This window comes from Gopherus flavomarginatus, chromosome 6 (genome assembly GCF_025201925.1).
Source record: "Gopherus flavomarginatus isolate rGopFla2 chromosome 6, rGopFla2.mat.asm, whole genome shotgun sequence".
In the NCBI taxonomy this organism is placed as follows: domain Eukaryota; kingdom Metazoa; phylum Chordata; order Testudines; family Testudinidae; genus Gopherus; species Gopherus flavomarginatus.
Genome location: NC_066622.1, coordinates 35,815,053 through 35,833,783, shown reverse-complemented (window position 1 = coordinate 35,833,783; position 18,731 = coordinate 35,815,053). Strand labels below are relative to the sequence as shown.

General features: G+C 45.3%; 1 protein-coding gene across 4 annotated transcripts in view; it reads left to right on the top strand.

Annotated features, from left to right (window-relative positions):
• FBLN2 (fibulin 2) overlaps positions 1-10,531 on the top strand; it is a 192,338-nt gene extending 181,807 nt beyond the window's left edge. For all 4 annotated transcript variants that reach the window (XM_050957737.1, XM_050957739.1, XM_050957738.1 and 1 more), the window contains exons 16-17: positions 6,784-6,907; positions 8,370-10,531. In XM_050957737.1, coding sequence (XP_050813694.1) covers positions 6,784-6,907; positions 8,370-8,727 — 482 coding nt within the window. In that variant the 3' untranslated portion in view covers positions 8,728-10,531. The remainder of the gene's footprint in view (positions 1-6,783; positions 6,908-8,369) is intronic.
• The last annotated feature ends 8,200 nt before the right edge of the window (positions 10,532-18,731 follow it).

Genomic DNA, 18,731 nt, shown 5'->3' with positions numbered 1-18,731 from the left:
TGTCAGTCTCCTCGACGTTGGTGGCTCTGGCACAAATGCCTCCACCACCAGCACTGCTGTCCGACAGGAGTGTGCCACAACAGAACCTGGCAACACCTAGTCAGACACAGGCACTGACGGGGATCATGTTTCCGACACCACAGGCACCGCCCAGCATGCCTCGTCATTCAGCATCAACCCTGGTACCAGCTGCGGTGCCGCATCCTACATCCACACTGGCCTTGCAAACAGAGTACTGTGTGCCGCAGAACTCTGGAGAGGCTGTGGGTACAGAGGAAGGTCCTTTGCAGGTGATCTCCTCCTCTTTCTCGATGGATGAGGCGGTTGCGGGAACTTGAGCGACACCGGCCCTAGAGGACAACCGAGTGCTTCAGCAGCTACTTAAGCGTGCCGCTCAGAGCCTGGCGATCCAAGCGGAGGAGATTAAGGTGGATGTAGATCCAGTAGTGGACATCCTGGCCCCCTCAGGCCCATCTAGGGTTGCCCTACCATTGATCAAAACGATAGCTGATACGTCCCGCACCTTGCGGCAGACGCCAGCTTCGTTGGCCCCTGCGGCCAGAAAGACAGAGAGGTGCTACTTTGTACCCTCCAAGGGCCATGAGCACCTATATACCCACCCTTCCCCAGACTCTCTGGTTGTGGATGCAGCCAACCAAAGGGAGCATCAGGGGTTCCAAGGGTCTACACCAAAGAACAGGGAGGCCAAGAAGTTGGACCTCTTTGGTAGAAAGGTTTACTCAACAGAGGGTCTGTAACTACGTATAGCCCACCAACAGGCTATAGTGAGCTGGTATGGCCATAACATGTGCTTGGCGTTGTACAAGTTCGCTGAACTCCTTCCCCAGGAATCGCATACAGAACTTTCTGCTCTGGTAGAGGAGGGGAAGCTAATTTCCCAGGCATCCCTCCAAGCAGTCCTGGATGCAGCAGGTACAGCCTCCCATGCGCTGGCAACTGGGCTGGTCATGTGACGGGGAGCCTGGCTTCAGGTCTTAGGCCTTCCACATGAGGTCCAACAGACCATCCAGGACCTCCCCTTCAAGGGCCCATGCTCTTCTCCGAGAAGATGGACAAGAAGCTCCATAGCCCAAAGGACTCAAGAGCTACCTTACGCTTGCTAGGCCTGCACACCCCAGCCACTCAACACAGGCAATTCAGGCTGAAGCCGGTTCCACAGCTGTACTAGCCCCAGAACCACCTGGATCCCTCACATAGGCAAAGGAGAAACGACAGAAGGAGGCAACAACAGCCCTCCAGCCAGTTGTCTGGCCAGCCACAGCCTCCGTCAGGGCCTAGACCCTAAATTTGATGGTGTGGTCAAGGGCGACCTACCAGTCAGGACTCTGGATCTTACCAACCCTACCTTTTCATCACGTCTGTCCCCCTTCTATCGTGCCTGGTCCAGAATCACATCAAACAGTTGGGTGCTCCGCACAGTAGAGAGGGGATATTCTACCCAATTCTCCTCCCCATGCCTCATCAGCCCTCCTCCCTGTCCCTCTTCAGGGACCCCTCTCATGAGAAACTTCTAATTCAGGAAGTGCAATCCCTCCTCATAGTGGGGCAGTGGAGGAAGTTCCTTAGGAACTCTGGGGCAGGGGTTTTTACTCCCCATATTTCCTAATACCGAAGACGAAAGGGGGCCTCAGACCCATTCTGTACTTGCGGCATCTGAACAAGTTTGTAAAGAGGCTCAAGTTTCATATGGTATCCCTGTCCTTCATCATCTCCTCCATAGTTCCAGGAGACTGGTATGCCGCCCCCGACTTGAAGGACGCGTACTTCCATATCACAATAATCCCTCAGCACAGATGTTATCTCAGGTTCGTAGTGGGCAACGTCCATCTCCATTTCGCAGTCCTGCTTTTCAGCCTGTCAATGGTCCCAAGGATCTTCACCAAGTGCATGGCAGCTGTAGCAGTTTTCCTGCACAAGCACGGAATTCAGATGTTTCCCTACCTGGATGATTGGCTCATCAAGGGCTGTGCCAAGGCACTGATGGAGGCTCAGGTGGTCTTTATCAGACAGACCTTCCTCGAGCTTGGTCTCCTGTTGAATGAGGCCAAGTCTACCCTGTCTCCTGTCCAATGGATAGAGTTCATAGGGGCAGTTTTGGACTCAACGCAGGCCAGAGCATACCTACCGGAGGCCAGGTTAGGGTCCATGTCTGACATCATCCTCGATCTCCGCCATTTCCCGAACACCACAGCGAGGAACTGCCTCAAGTTGCTGGGACATGTGGCTGCATGCACCTATGTAGTGAGCCACGCCAGGCTCAGGCTGCACCCTCTTCAGTCCTGGTAGCGACTGTGTACCTACCAACCAGGGACACGCTGGACTCAGTGGTGACGCTTCCTCAAGCGGTGCTGGATTCCTTCCAGTGGTGGCTCGACCCACGGTTGGTCTGTGCGGGAGTACCCTTCACCAGTCCTCAGCCATCCCTTTCCTTGGTGACAGATGTGTCAGATCTGGGGTGGGGGTGCATCTCAGGAATCTCAGGACTCAAGGCCTTTGGTCCCCAGAGGACCTTTCCTTGCACATCAATGTCGGGGAGCTATGGGCTGTTTGCTTTGCCTGCCTCACTTTCAAATCTTGCTTAGTGGGCAGGTGCGTTGCAGTCCTCACGAACAATGTTCTATATCAACAAACGGGGGTGCATGCTCCTCTCCCCTGTGTCGGGAAGCCCTCGCATTATGATACTTTTGCATACAGAACGCAATTCACCTAATGGCATCCTACCTCCTAGGGGTGCAGAACGGCCTGGCGGATGCCCTCAGCCACTCGTTCCATGGCCACGAGTGGTCCCTTTGCCGAGACGTGGCATGCTCAATCTTCCATCTCTGAGGTTATCCCCAGATAGACCTATTTGCCTCAAGGAACAACAGGAAGTGTTGACAGTTCTGCTCCCTCATGGGGCGCAGTTCAGGGTCTCTAACAGATGCCTTCCTCCTCTTGTGGAAAGGCGGCCTCCTTATGCCTTCCCTCTGATCCCCATGGTCTACAGGATACTTCTCAAGATACGCAGGGATCATGCTCACATCATACTGATCGCGCCGGCGTGGCCGTGCCAGCATTGGTACATGTCGCTGATGCACATGTCCATACAGACACCCCTAACATTGCCCTTCTCCTGGACCTGATCACGCAGGATCGGGGCCACTTCCGCCACCCAAACCTGGCTCCACCTCACAGCCAGGATGCTCCATGGCTAAACCCAGTGGAAATGCAATGCTTACAGCAGGTCAGACAAATCCTCCTCGGTAACAGAAAACCATCCACCAGGGCCACATACATGGCCAAGTGGAAACGTTTTTCCATCTGGGCTGAACAGCAGGGCCAGGCTCCATTGCTTGCCCCAATCCCTCTCATCCTTGATTGCCTACTCCAGTTGAGAGAGTGAGGACTTTCCCTCTCTTTGGTTTGGGTCCACTTAGTGGCCATCTCCGCATTCCACCCAGGAGCTGAAGGTGGTTCAGTCTTTGCAAACCCATTGGTTTGTTGCTTTCTCAAGGGCCTGGATAGTCTGTTCCCACATACTTGACAACCAGTCCTGGCCTGGGACCTTAATTTGGTCCTCTCCACCCTCACGGGGCCCCCTTTCGAGCTACTGGCTATGTGCTTGTTGCTATATCTCTCCTATAAGGTTGCATTCCTCATGACTATCACCTTGGCCGGAAGGGTATGGGAACTCAAAGCACTGACATCCGAGCCTCCATACACTGTCTTCCACAAAGACAAAGTCCAATTCAGGCCACACTCGGCATTCCTTCCTAAGGTGGTCTCCCAATTCCACGTTGGTCAGGACATTTTTCTCCCTGTGTTCTACCCTAAGCCATACTTCTCCAATGCAGAGCATAGGCTGCATTCCCTGGACATTCTCAGGGCCCTGTCATTCTATATTGAACGAACTAAACCGTTCAGGAAATCAAACCAACTCTTTGTAGCTGTGGCCGACAGGATGAAGGGGCTCCCCATCTCTTCACAGTGTATCTCCTTGTGGATCACGGCTTGCATCCGCGAATGCTACAATCAGGCCAAGGTGCCTGCCCCACCAATCACAGCCCACTCCACAAGGGCACAGGCCTCCTCGGCGGCGTTCCTGGCTCAGGTCCCGACACAGGAGATATTCAGGGCTGGCATGTAGTCCTCAATCCACACATTCTTGTTGCACTATGCCATCACGCACCAGGCCAGAAACAATGCAGCCTTCAGCAGGGCAGTGCACCAATCTGCAGTGAACTTCGACCGCACCACCAAACTCAGGCTTGTGAATCACCTGCTTGGAATGCACATGAACAATCACTCGAAGAAGAAAAAACAGTCACTCACCTTTTTGTAACTGTTGTTCTTCGAGATTTGTTGTTCATATCCATTCCAATACCCACCATCCTTCCCCTCTGTCAGAGTGCCAGCAAGAAGGAATTGAGGGGGTGGAGAGTCGGCGAGCCCCTATATAGGGTGCCATGGAGGCGCCACTCCAGGAGGCACCAGGGCCGACCCTACAGACGCTGCTAAGGGAAAATCTTCCTGCTGGCATGCACGTGGCATGCACATACCTACTTGGAATGGACATGAACAACACATCTCGAAGAATAACAGTTACAAAAAGGTGAGTAACCGTTTTTTTTATGCGTGTTAACTGGCACTTAACCATGCAGCAGAAGTAACTGTGTGACGAGGTGCTTGTTTTCTTGCACAGATGCAGACATGACTGCATGAGCAAATGCAGATTTCTGAGCAATGCAAATGGATGCACACAGAATTTTGCAGGCTCATATATAGAGGCCTCTTTGAAAAGATGGTCTTATGCATTTCTTTCTAGAACAGTCTAAATTCAGGACCAAGTCCTCTGTTGATGTAAATCAGCCTTAACCCAATTAAGTTAGGTCAGTTTGCAGCAGCTGAAGATCTGGGCCTGAGTGTTCCTCATCTTCTCTATCCTTATACTGAAAGCCACTAAAGTATTGTCCCTTGTATCATTTCTTTGCTGGCATTTTCATTGCACTGTGAATTCAAACAGAGGAGTTGTAGGCAGTTCCTCAACATATAGAACATTTTTAAAAAGCTGTGCAAATTTCACACTATAGCCAAACTGATGAAGTGAGCCTTTCATGACCTTGGCTACAATATAGAAACATTTTCTGTTTTTACCTGGGGCCGGTTTTGAGAATTAATGAGCGACCTAATTTACTTTAATTCACTTGTATTTCGTATAGTATATATTTTTGCTGGGCTTTTAAACCAGTCAGTGTTGCTTGCAAGATCAAGTCTCATCTCTAGGGGGGATGGCTGTGGTTTTCCTTTAAGAGTCTGTTTCCTCTATGACAATTGGCAGAATCACAGAGCACTACACAGTCCGCATGGTTTGTCTGTTAACATTTATTTCATTTTAAAACCCCCTTATGTTGTCTAGACATTTGAGAAAACACAATGTGACTGCAAGATGTCTACCAATCTTTTTGCTCATGTTGGATCCCTATGATTGCAACTGGTTTTCAGCATTTGAGGACCATGATTTAGTACTATGCATTTTTATTATTCAAGTAGTCGTGTTTCTGCCCAGTGACTCGAAACATCTTTGGGTTTTACTTTTCCTTAGAATTCTCTGTTGCTTTCTGCAATTTTTGTCACTAGTAGAAGACTTTTTTTAGATTAAATACTTAGGATCAAATTGTCTTGTTTTAAACCGTTGTTCATGAAGCTCCTAGATTCAAAATAACCATGTAGGGAGCTCTTTAAAGAGTTGTATGCTAACGTAATCTACCTTTCTGACCCTGTAAAAAATCAGTGAGAGGGGACTGCTTGTTGTAAATACCGGCTGGTTATGTCCTATGAGATTATTGCTAGTGACAGTGAGGAAGCAGACTTAAATAATGGTGGTTCACTATATTGTTCATAACGTGGATCTGCTGGCACCTCATGAACAACAGAGATGACTAACCAACTCCGAAGTAGTTCTGCCCAAATCATTGTTTCCATTTTGACCTTGAAATGCTTTGTTTGATTACAAAGAGCAGTGATATGATAGCAGGATTTTTGGTTTCAAGAGTTCATTTCCTTCTGCTGCTTATTCCCCACTGAAAGTTAAAACAATCCTGGGTTCCATCAGATTTACTTGCTGTGGAGTAAGAGCAGCAGAACTTAGCATCTCAAAAGATGTGAAAATATTTGCAAAATGCTCAGCAGTGGCAGGTGCATCTTGGCAGGATGGTTGGAGTCTGCCGAGTCACCTCAGTGGGAGACCTGGCAGTCAAATGATAACGAGAGAAAGATTGCAAGCGCCCTAGATCAGGAACCTTTGTCTTCCTTATTTCTTGTACAGTGTCAGGCATGCTGTCCGCTTTTGACTAATAATAAATGACAATACTAAGAGGGAGGTAAACCAGTTTTTTTCACAACCTGTTTTAATATGCACTGGAATTTTACCATAACCTAAATGAACTTACTTTATTCCACCATTCCAAGAACCTGAAAGCTACGTATCTGGATATATGTACTGGAGTTGAGCCTCACCTACAAAATTTGGATCTGGATTTCAAGTTCTGCATGTTAACATTGTGTTTGTAACAATCCAGGCCTGCAGGCAACAGTCACTATTGGTAGGCAAACTCCCAGCCACAGAGTCAGGATGCGAGCTCTCGTCCTTCAGATCCAAAAGCATAGGCCTGCCTCTCTTTTTGGGTATATCACACACGTGTACATCTGTTCAGGTTCATCTCTCATGATTGCACATAGTACTTTGTAGATTTACTGCATATTTTCCCCATTTTCCATTGCCAGATATTGATGAATGTGCAATAGGAACCCACAATTGCTCAGCTGCAGAGTCTTGCTACAACATCCAGGGCAGCTACCGATGCCTGTTGTTTGAGTGCCCTCAGAACTACAGAAAAGTATCTGACATGTAAGTCCTCACTGGTTATCATAACCAACTCCCTTTGGCTGCTTATTTTTTTCAAACTGTTTTAGTCTTATGGTATTTGTAAAGTGCACCTTGCTACTCTGCTGTGGCTTCTGGGCTGTCCAGTGAACTACTGCGCTGCTGCTGCTGTTTTAGAGCTCTGTGCTTTAATATTCACATTAGGGCTGGTTGGAGATTGTCCAAGGGGATCTTTTTCTGTTGGAAAACGCTGCTTTCTCCCACAGAACTGGCTTGAGCAGCCTAGCAAAGGGCTTCCAGGGTCCCCAGCTTGGAGTCAGGGCTCCCAGTTTCTCAATAGTCTGGAAGTTATGAGAGCTTTGGCTCCCCAGACTGCCCAGCACCTCATCTGGTGGGTTGCCAGGGCCCTGAGCAACTCAAGGAGCCTCACGAACATTTCAAAAACATCCAAGTGAAATGTCATTTCAACTTTTTCTATGCAAAAGTTTGGAATTTCCAGTCCTTGGGAAATTTGGGGGTTTGTTCCACGTCAGTACCTTCTCTTTATATATATATAGATATACATAGATATAGATATTTTGGTGTTTAGTATGGAACGGGAATTGCAGTTTCAGCTCTATTGCACGTGTTCACTGTACAATCTGAGGCACTGAAGCAGCTGCCCCCCAAGGATCGATCACATGGAAGAGCTATCCCATTAAAGTAGAAGCTGTGAATCACACACAGAACTGGAACGAAGGAACACCTGTTTTGTTCTGATTGTACTGTGTCATTCACCTTAGTGGGGCAGTTTCCCAGGAATCCCTGCATTAGTTTGCACTGCCTGCAGTGTGGGGCCTCTGTGCTCAAAAAGCAGCCATGTCCAAACATTCACAATCAAAGAGGATGGCTGTGTTGAGTGGCCTTGGAGAATGGGGTGGGAAGGAAATACGAGAGCTATGGAGAAATCACAGAGGATGCTTTTCTCCTCTTCAAAATGAAAATCCCCATCACTTATGCCTTAAACATAGTTTTATTGCTTTCTTTAAAAGCTAGAATGGGGCAGTTTGGCTAGTATAGGCACTTGTTAAGAGTTAGAGCACAATTGCCTCTCTAAGTGCGACTGTTTCAGATTTCATAAAACACAATCCCAATCTTGCCCTTTGATTCACAGATTCCTCCTCCAAGCATTAGGCTACACACAGTATGACTTTTGTCTAGCTTTCTCTGTATGCTCACTGTGGAGCTTTCAAACAGGACTCTCCATGTGGAAGATGTTTTTGATATGCTGTTGTACTCTGACAATTACATCATTTACAAGTGTTTTATGGGGGCTGTAAAAGCAGAACCAAGCAGCTGTTAATTACACAGTTGAAGCTTGGGGCTCTGCTGCATATCTGTCTAACACATGCCAAAGGTTTCTTATGACTTTGCAAATGACTGAAATGTACATCTTCTAACTCACGGTTACTGTAATACTAACCATTTCTTGTTTTTACTCTCTCAGGAGGTGTGAACGCAACAATTGCTTTAATTATGTGGATTGCCAAAACACCCCTGTGCGAATTACTTACTATCAGCTCAACTTTCAAACCAACATCGTAGTCCCAGCTCATATTTTCCGTATTGGACCTTCACCTGCCTATGCTGGAGACAACATAATCCTTACCATCAACAAAGGAAATGAAGAAAACTACTTCAGCACTAGAAAGCTTAACTCCTATACAGGCATTGTCTATCTTCAGCGACAAGTGAAGGAGCCTAAAGACTTTTTGTTAGATGTTGAAATGAAATTATGGCGTCAAGGAACATACACAACTTTTCTTGCCAAAATTTATATATTCATCACATCTCATGCGTACTGAGGCATGTATTGACATTGGAGTTTATTGGTGCTCTGCTCTTTTAATATTCTACCAAAGCTTATTACGGTGGAACTGCTATTTACTGTATCTAGCCTTTATAATAACTTTCTATCATTGCTTCAAACTATTTTATTGGGTTGTGTAAATTAACTTAATTTTTACTGACTTGCCTTTTGTGTAATTCTTTAGATGTTAATTGGACTGTATGTATGTGAAGGAAAGATTTTAAAGGCAGTACATTGGTTGTGTGCTGAAACCTTCTTTTACAGTCGCTCCAGTGAATTCCTTTGGTTTAGTTACATTTATAAGATACTGCACTAGAAAGAAAAACAGTTCACTTGGGGGCTTTGGTTTGTGCCATTGATTAGGGAAAAAATTAACCGAGCAGTTTCTCTTTAGCACACATTGCACAAACCTAAAGTTTTGCTTAGCCAAAAATTTCACCAAGGTGTGTCTGCACCCAGATGCTATGGTGATGAAGGCCATATAAGTACAGACAGACAGCTAGTGCACCTCATATAAAAGGATTATTTTTCCCCAACTTTCATAGTATATTGCCTCTAACAATAAATACAGATAATATACAAACAAACCCTCCCCACCAACAAACAAACATAAACTGTAATCATAGGCTTGACTTTAAAGGGACTACTCATATACTTAAATTTAAGTACTGTCCAAGTATTTACAGGATTGAGGCCTTAGAGTTATGTCTTGCACTGCCAATTAAAAACTCACACTGCAGTTAGTAGCATTTGTCTTGTACCGTTTGAACTCATCTCTATACAAACCCATTCTATTCAGGTAGCTCTGCTTATAGATTAGATGTGTTATAATTCTTAAAAGGAATGCCAAAGAGGAAACATGTAATCAGTTACCACACCTAATTCAAAAGCCTGGATGTGCAATTAGATTAATAGATTGCAAAATTTTATTTTCCAAGAAAATGACCTCAGTTATGCTACCTTCATGATGCAGAGGAAAACGCTAGATAAATTGGCAGTTTGTATTATGTCATTTGTCATTATATCATTATGTTACAGCACAATCTCTGTTTCCTCTAGTCTCATAGGAAACTGGATGAGGTTCCAAAGCTGAGAGCGAGGTGTGGTATGTGTAGTGTAATCCAAGTATTTGTTAGAATTTAGAGGTGAATATCAGAATTTTTTTTGTAGATCTTTTTAAAAAGTTCCAGTGCTGTAATCTTCTGAGCATTCTTTAACCTAGTTATAATTATTCTGCAAAATGTTCTTAATGAAAATCATAACTACAATATATAAATATTTACTACACTGTAGTTTAATAATCCATTCTATACTACAGTAGATCATATATTGACCAGTGTGCATTGTATATAAAACAAGAGAAACCAAGTCCTATGTCTTTTTATACAGTAATAATTAACCATTTGATTATCATCTTTTTGTAAAATATTAACTTGTTTCTACTGTGGATTAAGAATATGTAAACGCTATCTATGGGTGAAGGGGGAGATGTACTGTATTCATTATATCCCATGGCCAATTCTACCATTTCAAATGTCATTTTTTAAAAATTTGGACTTTTTCCAGGTAATAAAATATAAACCCTTTTTGTACCTAACTTTATACATATCCATGACTGTAGAAAATGAATTTTTATTCTTTAGTTGTAAATTCTTGGACTGTCTATAGGTTGCATACTTCAAACTTATTCCTGTTCTGTCAGAATCCTTTCTGTAAAAGTGATCTTTCTTCCACATGAGTTCTGTTTTCTATAGTTAATGATCTTAAGAACTTACCAGTAAAGTACCAGTCAGAAACAATGTGTTTATGCAATTTATCATTTCAAGTAAATGCATATCTGCAGTGCTAGGATCGGCAAGATGAAGAGGCAATGCTGCAATGAGTACAAAAGTCTTTCAGATTCATTATGCAGCTTGCACAGTAAGAGGTGATAAGAGTTCTCTATGCCCCAGCAGGGCACATCAAGAATCACTGAAACCCAAAGTTTTCCATCAGCATTAGTATTTGATTGAGTGTAAATGCCATTCAGGCTCCAGCACTCTGTCCTGTCAGAGAATTAATGGACAAGCGATTTGTTACTTCTGCTGACTAAAAGCAACAACAGTCAATCATTATGTTAAGCCTCTGGCAGTTTGAAACACTGGCTTTTCATTTTCTAGGGCAGGTCATTGATGAATAAAGTTCTGGAAAGGCTTTCCGTACTATTATAAAAAAAAAAAATGTTATAGGGTTTAACACTGTCTTCATCAGCACTGCAACCTATGGGCACCCAGATAAGAGAGAATGGTCATTCTACTCTACCTATCAGAGAAAAGAAAAGGCCTCTGCTGGATAACTTCACATTTTAATTTTTCTAAAGCAACCAAAACAGCCACTTACCTCTACTTGAGCGGAGTAGGGCAGGGAGGGGGAATATGGTCCCTGTTAGTTCTCAGCAATAGGCACAGTGTCGTTAGGGTTAATACTACACACATTGTGAGTCACTTGCTCCTTTCTCCTTCAGTCCCCAATGCTGTAATTGACTCAGCACGAATGGATGCTGTACCTATACACAGCCCCATTCATTTCATTTTCAGTTGTAGGTTCAGGACCTTAGGGTTTGGCCTAAAGCACATTGAGGTCAACGGATATATTCCCATTGAGTTTAATGGGTTTTGGATTGGGGCCTTATTCTCTTGTTTGTTGACATAGAGTCTGAATCTCATTTATGCTAAGTGTAAAGGGGCCTTAGGGTAAATGGGATTCAGGCCCATAGGGCCAGATCCTCAAAGGTATTTCAGCCTTAAATCCCATTGATTTCAATGGAAGTTAGGTGCCTAAATACCTTTGAGGAGCTGGGCCATAGTGCTTGCAACTGTGCATTAATCAACCATTGGGTGGGCTAGGCCTTAATAAGTTTTGTGGTCTTAAAACAAGATGTCTATATTTTCCTTCCTGTGTTAGCCTTTTCAGAACAAATCAAGCCACTACTGAAATACTGAGCTTTTTATTTCAATTTTTTTTAATGAGTGCAGGTATTTGAGGTGTGTTCATTTTTCCTGGCTATGGCATATTAAAAATTCATAACAAAACTTTATTTAAATTGATTAAATTAGGCAAAGATGACAGCAGTTGCAATCCTAATGATCAGACTGGCTTAATAGATTTTGGACAAGTGTGAAAGTAAATATTTAAACCACTCAGCTAACTAATATCCTTAGGCTTCCATAGAAAGGAGAGGGGCTGCAAGTGACATGTCTCTGAACATCCTATACCCCAGGCAACTCTTTTCTTTCTGAGACTCTTCTAACATGTTATAAAAATACCATGGCCCCACTATGCCACAACTAGGGTGACTAGGTGTCCGGTTTTCAGGAGGAACTCCTGGTCAAAAAGGGACCCTGGTGGCTCTGGTCAGAACCGCCGACCGGGCCGTTAAAAGTCCAGTTGGCAGTGCTGTGGAGCCAAGTCAGGCTAGTTCCTACCTGTTCTGGGGCAGGAGACTCCGTGGCACACACTGCCCCTGCCCTGAGCACTGGTTCTGCATTCCCATTGGCCGGGAACAGCCAAGGGAGCTGGGGGTGGTGGTGCCTGCAGGTGAGAGCAGCCTGTATGTTAGAGCCTTCTGCTCCCCCACCCTCCACTGGCCTAGGAGCTGAACCTGCTGGCCGTTTCTAGGGTGCAGCACAGTGCCCAAGGACAGGCAGGAAGCCTGCCTTAGCACCCCACCGTGCCACTGACTGGGAGCCGCATGAGGTAAGCCTGCACCCCAACCCTGAGCTCCAACCCCCTACCCTAGCCCGGAGCCCCCTCCTGCACCCTCCCCTCATCCCGGCCCCACCCCGGGGCCAGCACGTTCAGTCCAGAGCCCTCATTCTTCCCACACCCCAACTCCATGCCTCAACCTGCAGCCTGCCCCCCCTCCCGATTATGAATCCCTTAGCCCCAGCCCGGTGCCCCCTCCTGCACCCTGAACCCCTCATTTCTGGCCCCATCCCATAGGCCACACCCTCATTTAGAGCCACCCCAAACCACTGCCCCAGCACAGTGAAAGTGAGAGAGAGAGAGCCATCAAGGGAGGGGGAATGTAATGAGCGGGGGACAGGGCCTTGGGGAACGGGCATGGCTAGTGTGTTCGGTTTTGTGCCAGTAGAAAGTTGGCAACCCTAGCCACAACTGTTCTTCTGCATATAAAAGCCAGGGCTGGCATTAAGAAGTAACAAGCAGGGCAATTGCGCAGGGCCACAGGGGACACCACAAAGCTAAGTTGCTCAGGCTTTGGCTTCAGTCCTGGGTGGTGGACTGCAGCCCTACATCATTGGGCTTTGGCTTTCTGCGCTGGGCCCAGTGAGACTAACGCTGGCCATACTTGGTGGACCCCCTTAAACTTGCCCATGAGCCCATCCCCAGGGGGCCCCAGACTCCTGGTTGAGAACCACTGCTACACCCTACACAATCTTGCAAGTCATATACTACATGTTGTTCATTTAAAAATCAGTGTGAAACACCTCTCCTTACATATATGAAATTGGACCATCAGTTACTAGCGGTATTATATTTATCTAATATGTAGTTGAGAGAGAAAATAAGCCCCAAGAAGGAGGAAAATAAACGTCTGGAACTGGCTGGAATGTGCATAGAACACTGACTTGTAAATGAAAATCTTAATGTTTTCTGGAAACTCAAGTATGTTAGATAGAAGGCAACTCTTCGGTCTTTTGTATGACTGGAATTTACGTGACAAATAATCCAACCTCTCAACCATCCAACGTTACAAGTTGTAAATAGATTTACTAGGATTAACTAGTGGATGAAATAGTTCAATGTATTAGATAGAAATAGGCTTCCCTCCTTCCCCTCACAAACCTAACTTATTTTCAGTGTTTGCATCCTTCCTTCTTCCTGGTCCTTAGAGGAAGTGAGTTCCAGTCCCCAGCTAAATCCTGTGTCTTTAGCTCAAGTTATAGAGATTCAAGGTGAAATCCTGGCCCCATGGAAGTCAATGACAGTTTTGCTATTGACTTAACTGTAAAAAAAGGTTCTCCTCCTTCTTTTAACTCTAGATTTCTCAGGCTCAAGCCCCCGGCTTATGCCACAATGACAACCATCATACAAAACCCCTCTCCCCTAGGGGTTTTGTTTGTTTTTTTGCCCCGTACCAAGGTGGAAAAGGCTCAATGATTTTTTTATTTAAATAGTTTTACAATTAGGAGCGGCGCCAGGGTTTCTGGTGCCCTAGGCAGAATTCGGGGGGCTGCATTTTGTGTGCTCCCCATGGGGTGCGTGGGAGCTTCCGGTTCTGCTCCCGAAGTGCTGCCGAAGAAGGACCCTCCGCCGCAATGCCGCAGGCGACAACGGCAGTCATTGAGCTGCTCCATTACCTGCTGCTGTTTTCAGCGGCACGTTGGCAGAAGGTCCTTCTTCGGCAGCGCGACAGGAGCGGAACCGGAAGCTCCCATGCGCCCCATGGGGAGCGCACAAAATGCCACCCCCCGAATCCTGGCGCCCTAGGCAACCGCCTAGGGTCACCTAATGGAAGCTCCGGCCCTGTTTAAAATATTTAAAAAACATTTAAAATTGAAATTGACAACGTATATTAAGGCCTAAACTTATATTAAAATCATTTACATTAAATGCAAAAAATAGTAAGCAGTATATGTTCAGTGCCAAGCTTTAAAGAAAGTCAAACTACTGAACTGGTAGAAATTACAAGCTAAGCAACAGGAACAAGTGTTGAAGTGCAAAACTAGCGTTTGACAGCAATAGGCTTTTCTGCAGATGCAGAGAGTATTTTCTTCATTTCAGTTCATTCAATTAGTTGAGTTCAATGAATAATTCATTCAAAGTTAGGAAACCAGCTGGGAGTTTTAAAAGCATGAAAGATTGTTTTCCTCCGTGAATGTAGGAGTGAAAAGGTGGCATGAGGGGATGAGATCTACCAGTTCTAAAATTGTGAAAGACACAGCAACCAGAAACAAGCAATTCAATTCACTAAGTACAACTAATACTTCCATTGTTTAATAAATTAGTTTTAAATGCAAAACATGTTCTGCAAAACTGCTTGATCCATTTTTTCCTTGTTTCTATCACATTGAAAGTATTTACTAAGTTTTAAAAATGCTATTTTTGTGCATTGTCAATTCTATTTGAATTTCCATCCAAATAGAGCTTGATACAAATCATACATAAAATAATTAATTGTCTGGTAAATATGAAATGTATAATTCACCATTTTCTAAAATAGTAATAGATTAAAATTAAGAATCTGAATAAATATAAATGAATCTATACAGTTGCTTGTGTGTGTGTGTGTGTGTGTGTGTGTGTAGAGAAAGAACCTCTGAATGTAATGTAAGGAATATATTTAGTTGCAAATCACCATGTTTGAATGAGCTTTCGTAGGTGAATACCCACTTCATCGGATGCATGAGTAGGGTATTCACCCACAAAAGCTCATGCTCCAATACGTTTGTTAGTCTATAAGGTGTCACAGAACTCTTTGCTGCTTTTACAGATCCAGACTAACATGGCTACCCCGCTGATACCTGACATGTTTTAATGGTTACCAACCCAATGGGACTCAGTCTTTTTTTAGGAAAATAACTAAAAAGAACAAATGCAAACCACAACTAAAATTAAATTGCTGATTTAAATCATCAAAAATCTGTGATTTAAATTGCTTTGACAAAACAATGCTCCCTGCTGTATACTGTCCCAGTGCTGCAGGACAAAAGCAGATTCAAACCTATGGATTTGTTTGTTTGTTTTGGATGTCCTTCATGACTAATGCCATAATATAAGTGATGTATTACACTGATAGCTTTACCACTTCTGATGTAACATTCCCCTATGATTACAAACTTACCAATGCATACAGTAGCACTGATAGCCTTAAATGCAAGGGGGAGTAGTGAAGCAGGAAAAGCAAACCTTTGTCATTTTAACTGCAGCCATTTCAGAGTCATAACCTGAACTCCAAGTGCCTGGGCTTCAGTTTTCCAGTCCCTGGTTCTGCTTTCCTTGTGCTTCAGCCTATCATTCCCCTCCCTTGTCCATGCTCCAGGCCTAATGGCTTTTAAATGGCTGATCTTGCAAACATGCCTGTGCTTATCTTTGTGCATGGAGTAATCATATCTCCTGACAAGAGGCCAACTAGAGTTGTCACCTGTCCAGGATTTCCCAGTCTTGTCCCCCTTTTTTGTGGTAGCTTCCCTGGAAAATCTGCAAGCATACTCAGCAAATACTGCCAGCTGTCCAGTTTTATGGGATTAGGGTCAGCCTAGATGTCCCAGTTTTGTGTACCTCAGAGATGGGTGACTCTCAAGCATACTTAAGCAGGTGTGTTAGTGCTTCCTGAATCAGGACCTTGTATTTTTATTGAAAGCAGTATATTACTTTAGCCTTCTCAAGGCCAGCAGGAAGGCAGAGGATGCCAAAACTAGATTCCACTGAAGAGAAGTAGAGAAAGCAGAAGAAAAGTGCAAGAAAAAGAAATAGTTCTACAGTTTGCCAGTTATTGCAATGGGAGACTGCTGTGCTGAGTTTAGGCCATGTCGGGGATGTCTACACAGCAATATAAATCCAGGATTGAGCCCGGGCTCAAGTCAAACACTACTTGCATCCACAAACCAATTGTTATAACCTAGAGCTTGGACCCAGGGTCCCAGGACCCCACAGGGCTGGAGGGTCCAAGCACATGTTCACCTGGGACCTACAATCTGAGCCCTATTGCTTTGCTGTGTGCACACAGCCCCAGCTTGACTCGGGTCCCGGATATGCTCCAGATGTATCCTAGAATTCCCAAAAGCAGAGGAGCAGCACCGCAGGCAGCCAATGCAGCAGCAGGAGGTGTCATTACTGCATCCCTGAGCATGTCCTGCTTCTTGCTCCAGCTCCTCCTTACTGCTGGGCAGAACTTGCCTGGAGCAGGGAGCAAAGCTGAAAGGTGACAGGTAGTTCCTGACTGCCAAGGTGTTGTGGGGGGGTCATCTCTTCCACCAGCCATGCTGAGCCAAGGGCTCTGCTGCTCCCCATCTCTTCAGGTCAATGCTTAGTCCCTGCTCTGCTCTCTATCCCTTTTTCCCAACCTCCCTTGGGTTGCATGTACTGTGAGGGTGGTGAGTGGGAGCCAGCTCCAAAACTTCCCCACAGCCTCCCAGGATCCCTTAGCCTTGCCTCCCAGGGTGTGGAGAGGGCAGGGATAAAGGATTCCCACTTCACTGCTCTGCAGCTGTGTGTGTGTTTTTTCATTCGTTCTATGTCAAACTTCAAAACAAAAGCACAAAAAAAAAAAACAACCTCCCCCCACCTTCATGGACCATCCAATTTTGAAAATGAACAATTGCAAAGTTTTATTTTAATAGTTTGACAGCCCAAGAGACTGATGTCCTAATTATCCTCAGAACAGGTGCCCATGGGCATTTTCCTGCCACTGTGACTCAGCTGAGAGCTGGAGAGCCCCATTCTCAGGTTAGCTGGCAGTTCAGTATACAGCCTTCTCCAACTGCAATCATTCTATTGAGACAGCCACCAAAGCAGCTAATTAGGCAGTTTATGTACCCATGGGCTCCTTATGGACACCTGAGTCCTATCAATAGCACCACCATGGTTAGGAAACAGAGTGGGCAGTAGAGTTTTCCCACAGTGCACCATGTTCCTAGGGCTAGAGTGTCAACACTGGGAGGTGGGTGCTAGGCACTTTAGGATACCCTTACTTAGTCTCGGGTCTGTGCACGGCAGTGTGAATGCCAGAGCCCTCGGTTTGAGCATAGGACAGAAAATTCTGAACTTTAGAGTTAAAAATGCAACCTAGATACTCAAACCCATGGTTCCCTGACATGGCTCAACTGATTCAAGTCCCACTAACCCTAGGCTTACATTATTGTTTAGACACAGCCTAAGGGGCTGCTTTAGGGCCTCTCCAGGCTTAACCATGTGATTAAAAATGGAAACTCCTAACAGGAAGTGAGTTCTGCCAGCTTCTTCTGGAACCAGAACATACCCTGGACAGGAGGTGATTCTTTCTTGAACAGAGTGCCACTGTAAGGTAAGAGAATGCCCTGGCTACTGTATCTGTGTTGTGATGTCCCAGAGAATAACTGTGTTGTGGGTCCACTGCAGAACCTCTGTCTTTCTCCCTGATCCTAGGAATATGCCTCACTGTTTCCTTCTTTGGTGGTACCTTCACAACCCAAACTGTGATTGAAAGGAGGGTCCAGCAGTGGTGAATCAGGCTCAGTGTATATAAATGCATCTGGAGCCTGAGCATAAGCCCCTCTTCTCCCATTTTCAGTACATGTCCCATCACAGAGCCATTCAATTTAAAGCAAACATTGACGGGCCTGATTCAGTCACTTCAGTTTCAGTGGCACAACACAGTGGCACATTAAGCCCATTTTCTCCTCAAATCTCCATGTCTTTTTATATGCAGTTGCATAACAATCCTTCAAAGTGCATCAGCTCCATTGTTATCTTTTATTCTTCTAGGCCATGTATCTCAGTTATTCCAGAGGTGCATCTGAGTGGTAGGAGTTGGGAGACAGAGCTGACACTAAGCCACCTTTTTGTTTCTGACCCTGGGGCAGGCTGGGAGGCAAACCGTCTTGCCTCCTCAAGCAAACTGGAGCAGCCTAATGGCTGCTCTGACTTCCACTGGCTTGTAGTGGCCTCACACAAGCAATTAGCCATGTAAGGAGGGCTGTCACATAGTGTATTTCACTCTGTACCTCACACTCACCTCCTCTTGGGAACAAGGAAGCTAATATGGAGCTGGCCATGTCAGCTTTGTGCCAGCCAAGGATTCCAGGCAGTCTTAAGGTAGCTCTAAACTGTGCTGGCTTGTCATAGTTTCCATGGGGCTTTTGTGCTGTCTGTGGGCTCCTGAAACATAGTCTGTTGTGGCTCCATCCCCAGCACACCAGCTGTGATGGTGGAGCCAGGGGAGGGTGGCATAAAACGAGGTATGCCATCTCTGTGATAGCCATGCTGCAAAAATCCTCAGCAGCACTCTTACAGACTCCT